The sequence below is a fragment of the Parasteatoda tepidariorum genome, unplaced genomic scaffold, assembly GCF_043381705.1.
Source record: "Parasteatoda tepidariorum isolate YZ-2023 unplaced genomic scaffold, CAS_Ptep_4.0 HiC_scaffold_1419, whole genome shotgun sequence".
Lineage (NCBI taxonomy): Eukaryota > Metazoa > Arthropoda > Arachnida > Araneae > Theridiidae > Parasteatoda > Parasteatoda tepidariorum.
The window spans coordinates 4,264-12,679 of record NW_027261402.1 but is presented as its reverse complement, the minus strand read 5'-3'; the positions used below and the strand labels follow the sequence as shown (position 1 = coordinate 12,679).

The window sequence follows — 8,416 nt, the reverse complement described above, 5'->3', positions numbered from 1 at the left end:
TTCAATCCAAAATTCTGAATTTTTACGAATTTTTACTTTTTAATGGTATTTAATGCATAGTATAGCATTTTGATTAAATAAGCTCAGTTTTATGATCAATAAACAATTCTAATTAAAACTGTATGCGTTAGTATCATAAAATATAAATGTCATTTAAAATTACATAAAAATAAATCAATATTAGTAAAAACTATAATGTAGGTACTAAAATATTAATTGATCCCTTCCGAGAAAATCTATTATTGAAGACTGTTTTTTATACACGTTGAATTCATCAAAATTAGATATTCCCTTTTAGTTTCTACTAAAAATTTCATGACATGCGTGTATTCCTTTCAAACACATTCAGAATTTTTTTTACTTATTTATTTTTTTTAATCTTCGAAACTTGAGAAATTTTAATTAATGCTCTATTTAAATTAATGCGCTATTTTAGTTAAGGGGTTTCTGAAATGTATTACTTCTAAGATTCATTGTTTTGCTTTTTTCCGATTAATTTAAATCATTCCTTATCGCTCTCAACTTGCACCCAACTCAAAGTCATTGACTGGGTAACTCGAATTAAACAATAATTACACAAATTGTAATGTTTAAGATGATTTTATTCCATTGTGGTTCAGTGGGTAAATCTAAACTGAAACTTAAGAAGTGAAGAAAAAATAATAAAAAAATTGTTTGCGCTCAGCGCCATCTGGTATTATAAATCCTCAACACTCCCCACTTGAACTCCTCTGAGTTCACTAAAATTTTAAACATAAAAATTAGACAAAAATAACATAAACATATTTAAAAAAATAACATTTAAATGCAAATAAATTTGAAATGAGATGCAAATATTCACTTGAAAGAAAATAAAAATAAAAAACATAAACTATTGAAGTTTATCATTGTTCATTTCAGTCATTGAGTTCTAAAGGATAAATAAGTTGTATTGGGCGTTTATATTCGCCGTTGGATTTGCGAATAAGGCAAGATCTTACAAGTCCATCACGCCCTTGAAATACTTTTGTTATAATACCTATGTCCCATAATAGTTTTGATTTTGTGGTGCCCTCCATCATAACCACATCTCTCACTTTCAAACATCTTGTTAAGTTAGAAGAAGTAAAGTTGTGTACAGATCTCAATTTAAACAAATAGCGCTCCTCCCAGCACTTCCATAAATTAGCCAATAATGTAGCCTGGTATTCTTTTCTTTTTATAAGAATATTTCTGGTGGATTCTCTATGGATGGTTTCTATGAAATGGGCTGGATATTCTTCTGCCTTTTCTTTACCGGGGGTTAAAAATTGTGATGGGGTAAGAATTTCCGGTTCACCAATTTCGTTAGCGACGTAGGACAAGGGTCGAAGATTAACGATGGTTTCGATTTCAGTCAATATAGTGGTCATCTCTTCAAAATTTAAAAGAGCTTTTCGAAGTATTTTCTTTAGAGGCTCTTTGGCACTTTTTACCAATCTTTCATAAAATCCTCCCCACCAAGGGGCAAGTTGGACGATGAATTTCCAGGATATTCTTTTAGCAGCAAGACAGTTTTTGAATTCTGAATTTTCCAAAATATCAAATAGTCTCTGAAGCTCTTTATCGGTACATTTAAAAGTCTTGGCGTTGTCGGAGTAGATTGTATGACAACCACCTCTTCTAGAGAGAAATCTTCTGAATGCGAGCAGAAAAGTTGAAGTAGACATGTCTGAGACTAATTCAAGATGTATTGCTCTCGTGACTGCGCATGTGAACAAGGCTATATATGATTTCTTTATTCCATTTTCACCCTTGATGTAGATTGGTCCGGCAAAATCAATTCCGCATACGGTAAAAGCAGGAGTTTCACTAATTCGATCTTTTGGAAGCTGTCCAGTCATTTGGGTAGAAGGCTTGGCTGTGTATCTGCGACAAATCAAACATTTCGAGACAACCTTTTTTACTAATTGTCTTCCTTTAGGCACCCAAAATCTTCTCCGAATTTGTACTAGAGTGCTCTCTACTCCAGAATGAAATACATTTTCGTGTTCTCGCTTGACAAGCAACTCTGCAAATTTAGACTGTCTTGGTATGATTATAGGCTTTTTCTCATCAAAAGAATAATCTCCTTCGTCCAATCTTCCTGTGATTCTCAGGATACCTTTTTCATCAAGATAAGGAGCTAAATTGAAAATAGTAGAAGAAGCTGGAATAGGCAAACTAGATTGGAGAGCTCGTATCTCACTTTCAAAGAATTTTGCTTGAGTAAGCTTTATTAGTATATCTTCAGAATTTCGGAAGCAGTATAAAAAAGCCGATTCCAGCACACAGGCGGAGCAGGCGGCTCAGGCGGAGGTCGAGTTGAGTTGAGTTGTTTCCCTCCTGCTGCTGAGTTGAGTTGAGTTGTTCACCTCCTGATTTAGTTTTGGTTTCGGTTTCCAAAATTTCGAACTTCCGGTGGCAACACCTTGTTTAGTTTTGGCTTCGGTTTCCAAAATTTTTAACTTCCGGTGGCAACACTTGATAATTTCTTATTTCTGCCCGCTTGCTTATTTCTGCCCGCTTGAATTTCTTATTTTAGTTTTAGTTTTGATTTCATTATTATTTCTCAACGTTGGCAACACTCATTAATTTAGATTTGTTATTAAAAGATGGCAACACTCAATCGACTTAGAAAATAAGCAGGCGGAGCAGTTTCGGTTTCCAAACAAATTCATTTCATACTAGTGGCTCCATCTAGTGATTAAAACAATTATTTATTTTTCACATTATAGATGTTTGATACTGGTGACGCCATCTATGTAGAAATAAATTAATTTTAAATCTATTTTAATATTTAATTATGTTTTATTATTTATTAAATTATAATTCAGACTGAGGATCGAACTCATGCCAATCTAAAAGCACTCGTGGGTCAGTAGTTGGATATCATAACCACTGACCTACGATTGCTTGGTCAGATATGTGTAAATAAGTTAAACCTTTGTATATTGAACACGTGTATGAATGAAAAGGGGTCGATTACGATACCACCTTTTAGTTTAATCGATATGTTTTTCACTTAATCATTGACAGTTATTAAATGACTATTTCTACCCGTATCGATGATATTATAATTTTCTCTGGGTGGCAACGGCATTGATCATGCACATGTTAAAGTTTGACGTGTAAATTCGCAGACGGTTATGGATAAATTCTTAGTTTCTTTTTTTCTCATTTTTTAAAATGGCAACACATAAATATTAAATTAAAATAGTTTAAACTCGTGAATTTTTTAATTAATTTTGTGGCAACATCTTTATTTTTATTTTTTGAATGGCAACGCTTCGCCTTTGTAAGATGACGTTATCTGATCAAGTATTATCTTGTTTTATCCTGCAGGCTCTTACAAAAACAGTCATTACTTGTTAAGCGTATGACGTACGATACATGTCTTCACTTCCTTTCTATTTTAGTGTTTACTTTAGTAAAATAATTGGAATTTTATGATTGGTTGTTTACTTCTTCAGTTTATTTTGTTGGCAACGGAACTTGATTGATAAGGAATTTAGTTTAAGTTAAAAGTTGTATCTGTACTTACTCGTGGAGTGTAAAAGCGTGCTTATCGATATTTAAGATTTTAAAGTATTTTACTTAGCCATCCTGTTTGAATTTATTTAAGTATGGAAAAAAGAAAATTAAACCAAGATTCATCTACACATATTATTAGCAAAAAGCCAAGAACTGATGGAGTTTCAAATGTAAGTAGTAACAATATTCAGTATATTTTTTTTTACGTATGGTTGACTACATTTTAATGTTAATTTTGTAAACTAATTACATTTTATTGTATTTTCTTTAGAGCAATGGAAAGTTTTCTGAGGATCATGTTCCAGAAGGAGTATTTCCAATAGGAAACGATTTTTTTGTGATTGCAACTACTTTTCAAGGCAATGCTACAGTTCATATTAGACAGTACAAGAAACATGGAAAATTCTACTACCCGACAAAAAATGGAATCACCCTACGTCCATGGTGGATTGAGTACATAATGGGAATAAAAAAGGTTCCAGACTCGAAGCAAGAATTACCACATGGACTGCTACCGCCAGAAAATCAAATTCAAATTACAAGTGAGAATTTTAATGATTTTTGTTTTAAGCGTATTGAATATGGACTTGATAAAAAAGTGTTTTTTAAAGAAATTTCAATATCTCGTGCTCAGTGGGATGAAATGCTTAAATGTTATAATGATATAGCAGCCAGTGTATTAGATCATGTATTTCGATGCATGAATCTTTTAGATGCATTTAAAAACTATCATGAAGGTCCAATAGAAAAGGAATTACCTCCTTCTTCAGACAATAGCCTCGGTCAAGCACATTTAAAAACAGAGTTGAAAAATTCAATTTGTAACCTTCTTGTTGGAAAAGGTTTAAAAGAACCAAAAATGATGGCCGAGGAGTTATGGGCGAATAGTGACGCGACATTTAATTCTTACGTATTTTCGCTTGAGGAAATGGAAATTGCTGAGAGTTTCTATTCCAACTTATGGGAAAATCAAAACTTTTTGTTAATGAAACCTATATACTATGTAACTACTGATTTTTTTAAAAATCTACGTTTAGATTTAGCTGTTAGAGAAGCGAGAAATTTCATGTGCCCCGAAGACACTTTTGAATTTTATGATGATGAATGTTAAAAAAAACAATATTGTATTACACTTATACAAGTCTTAAATAAATAGTTTTGTATATACTTATGTTTGTTTAATTATAGAAATAATAGTACTTAAATTTACACAAATTTTTTTTAAATATTTCTGTTTTATTTGATTTTTTTTTAAATCACTTAAGTTCTTATATATTGTATATCATGTTTGAAAACAGAAGCAGTTTACGATTTTACTTTAAAAATTAAGCATAAATAGCAGGGGATTGAAATTAGACAGTCATTCAGATAAGTTCTGTTCCATAGTAAAGATGAATCAAAATTTAGCTAAGTTTTACCGAAATCCCGAGGTTCCAAGTAGCTTTGGTGGTCCGGAAGCTTTACATCGTGCTTTAAAAGGAAAATATAGTAGAAAAGATATAAAAAAATGGTTAACTCAAAAAGATTCTTATACACTTCACAAGCCGGTTAAGCATAAATTCAAAAAAAATCGTGTGTTTGTAAACGATATTGATAAACAATTTCAGGCAGATTTGGCTGATATGCAATCCTTATCAGGGTTTAATAAAGGTTACAAGTACTTATTAACCTGTATTGACATATTTTCAAAATTTGCGTGGGCAATACCCTTAAAAGATAAGTCTGGAAAAAATGTTAAGTCTGCTCTAGAATTTATATTTAAAGAAAGAAAACCTAAAGTGTTACAAACAGATGCTGGTACGGAATTTACGAATAAAATTGTTCAAAATTATTTAAAAAGTGAGAATATCAAATACTTTTCGACAAATAATGAAACTAAGGCTAGCGTGATTGAAAGATTTAATCGCACACTAAAAAGTAAAATGTGGAAATACTTCACAGAATTTAATACTAAGAATTACATTGACGTTATAGATAAATTAATTCATAGTTATAATCATTCCTATCATCGATCAATTAAAATGGATCCTGCTTCCGTAGATAAACAAAAAAGAAAACAGGTATTACATAATTTATATGGCACCCAGACAAATAAAAAACATCATATAGCTAAATTCAAAATTGGTGATCTTGTACGCATTAGTAAGAAAAAATTTCACTTTGAAAAGGGATATGAACAAAATTGGAGTGTTGAGCTTTTTAAAATTTATGAAATCATGCAAAGAATTCCAGTTGTTTATAAATTAAAAGATTTGGGGGGTGAGGAGATAAAAGGTACTTTCTACGAAGCAGAACTACAAAAGGTGATAGATTCTGGATTCTATCCTGTAGAAAAAGTGCTTCAAACAAGAAAAAGGCGACGAGTAACTGAATATTTTGTTAAATTTATGGGTTATCCCGAAAAATTTAATGCTTGGGTAACTGATATTCAAAAAGTATAAATAGTAGAACTTGTTTATTATAGATTCATTTTCAAAAATGTCTTTCTACGTAACATTACCTTCTGATAGCTCTATGCGATTCTTTCCTGAAAACAAATTATCTCATTTTAAGGCTCAATTACCTGTTCCGGTAGATTTAAATGGACAATGGGAAGTAGGACTGTCTGAAATAATCTATCCTCATTCGTGGTATAACGTTAATGAAACTAATAATTATTTTCTATATAAAATTAGTAATGGCAATATAACATCGACTGTTAAGAAAACAATTGATGTGGGTTGTTATGAATCAATGTTCGATATTGTATCAGCTATACAACTTTCTTTACCAAAAAATCCTAGTCGGTTTACATTAAATTATAATAAAGCTACGAAACGAGTAAAAATTAACGCAGTTGAGGGTAGCAGTCTTCATTTAGAGAAGTTAGGTGAATTGCTAGGATTCCAACGTGATACAATTATAACGGGTAACATGAAAAGTGAATTTGCTGCAGATGCATTGTCGAACTTTTCCGTTTTTTACGTCTACTCAGATTTAATTTCATCACAAATTGTAGGCGATATACAAGCCCCTTTATTACGAATCGTTCGAATCAAAGGAGAAGACGGGGAAACGATTAGTCAGTATTACGATAGACCACAATACTTACCGTTAACGAGGCATTCATTTCAAACAATTCAAGTTGAGCTAAGACTCAATTCAGGAGATTTAGTTCCCTTTGAAAGAGGTAAAGTGATCATAGTGCTACATTTTCGTATGAGGCAAATACTATAAATAGTATAACGCATTTATTTTATCCTCATTTGAAGATCAAACTGTCAAGATGAGTACACCGTATGTTTGTTGTACTAAAAAGTTTGAAGACCATTATGTGGGTCAAATCGGCTCAGGTTTGGCTCATTATAAAGGTATTAGTTTTCAAAAGGGATATGGAATAGGAGGAATATTTCGTCGATTATTTAGAGCAGCATTACCTTTTTTAGTAAAAGGTGGTAAAACTATTGGAAAAGAAGTATTAAAAACAGGTAGTCGGGTTGCCTCTGATGTATTATAAGGAGAAAATTTTAAAGAAGCACTAAAAACAAGAAGTAAAGAAAGTGGGAAAAATTTAACCCAAAAAGCTATCGATAAAGTACAGTCTATGGTAGGAAAAGGACGATATAAAAGAAAGCGTAAGAAAAAGAAAACATTCATTTCATCTAAAGCACGTAAAGTGAGTTGACGCGATATATTCGATCCGTAAAAATGACATTTCTTTTGAAAGATTCCCCCGAATGCGTGAAATCTGAATTGGAACTTTTTAATTTACCCGGAACTCAAACAGTTATTCAAGATGGGCAGTGGATACAATTTCATCCACTTTCTAACGTTTTCGATAACGCACCTGTAGAGTTTAACATTTCTGGAAGTGGGGAAGACTATATAGATCTCAGTCAAACACAACTATATGTGAAAGCGAAAATAGTAAAAGCGAACAATTCAGCTATCACTAAAGATGATACTATAGGTCCTGTGAATTTATTTCTACATTCTTTATTTTCTCAAGTAGATGTATCCTTAAATGATCGCGTAGTTTCTAATTCAAATAATACCTACCCTTATCGAGCGTATATTGAGACTCTCTTAAACCATGGATATGATAGCAAAACTTCTCAATTAACAGCGGAATTATTTTACAAAGATAATGAAGATGGACTCAAGAAAAGAACTGAATTTTTTAAAGATAGTGCTGCCGTAGAAATGATTGGCTGTATACATTCAGATTTATTCTATCAAGATCGTCTTTTACTAAATTTAGTAGATTTGAAAATAAAATTAATACGAAGCAAGCCTGAATTTTGTTTACATGGATCTGAAGGTTTTAAAGTTGTGTTGGATCATGTTTCCTTATTCATACGAAAAGTTCGTGTTAACCCCGGAGTTATTCTTGGTCATGCTAAAGCACTGGAGAAAACAAGTGCAAAATATCCTATTAATAGAGTTCTTTGCAAAGTGTATTCGATTCCCAAAGGAAGCATGTCTTTCATTCAAGATAACATATTTTCAGGACAAATGCCAAAAAAAATTATTGTAGGATGTGTAGAAAATGACGCTTTTCATGGAACATTTGCAAAATCTCCCTACGAATTTAAACATTTTAATTTAAATTTTATCGGAGTGTATGTAGACGGACAACCCGTACCACACAATCCTTTGGAACTTGATTTTTCTCAAAATCAATATATACGTGCCTATCAAACTCTTTTTGTTGGAACAGATCGAATGGGTCAAGACAGAGGAATATTTATTTCCAGAGAAGAATATAAGAACTCTAATACATTATTCGGATTTAATCTTTCACCGGATTTATGTTCAGGAGAACATTTAAATTTAATAAAGCACAGTAATTTGCGATTAGAACTAAAATTCAGTCAATCATTAGAACACACAGTATGTGTTATCA

At 31.8% G+C, this 8,416-nt stretch overlaps 3 protein-coding genes across 3 annotated transcripts in view; 2 read left to right on the top strand and 1 right to left on the bottom strand.

Moving 5' to 3' along the window:
- Positions 1–896: 896 nt before the first annotated feature.
- LOC122272882 (uncharacterized) lies at positions 897–3,362 on the bottom strand. The gene is made up of 2 exons (XM_043056917.1): positions 3,351–3,362; positions 897–2,231 (listed from the first exon to the last, which is right to left on the bottom strand). Exons 1-2 carry the CDS (start codon positions 3,360–3,362, stop codon positions 897–899), a joined length of 1,347 nt encoding a protein of 448 aa, XP_042912851.1.
- LOC122272883 (uncharacterized) lies at positions 3,229–4,698 on the top strand. The gene is made up of 2 exons (XM_043056918.2): positions 3,229–3,701; positions 3,803–4,698. Exons 1-2 carry the CDS (start codon positions 3,624–3,626, stop codon positions 4,640–4,642), a joined length of 918 nt encoding a protein of 305 aa, XP_042912852.1. The 5' UTR covers positions 3,229–3,623; the 3' UTR covers positions 4,643–4,698.
- A 2,520-nt stretch (positions 4,699–7,218) lies between these two features.
- LOC122272881 (uncharacterized protein F54H12.2-like) overlaps positions 7,219–8,416 on the top strand; it is a 1,885-nt gene continuing 687 nt past the window's right edge. Inside the window, exon 1 of the mRNA XM_043056916.1 lies at positions 7,219–8,356. Coding sequence (XP_042912850.1) covers positions 7,219–8,356 — 1,138 coding nt within the window. The remainder of the gene's footprint in view (positions 8,357–8,416) is intronic.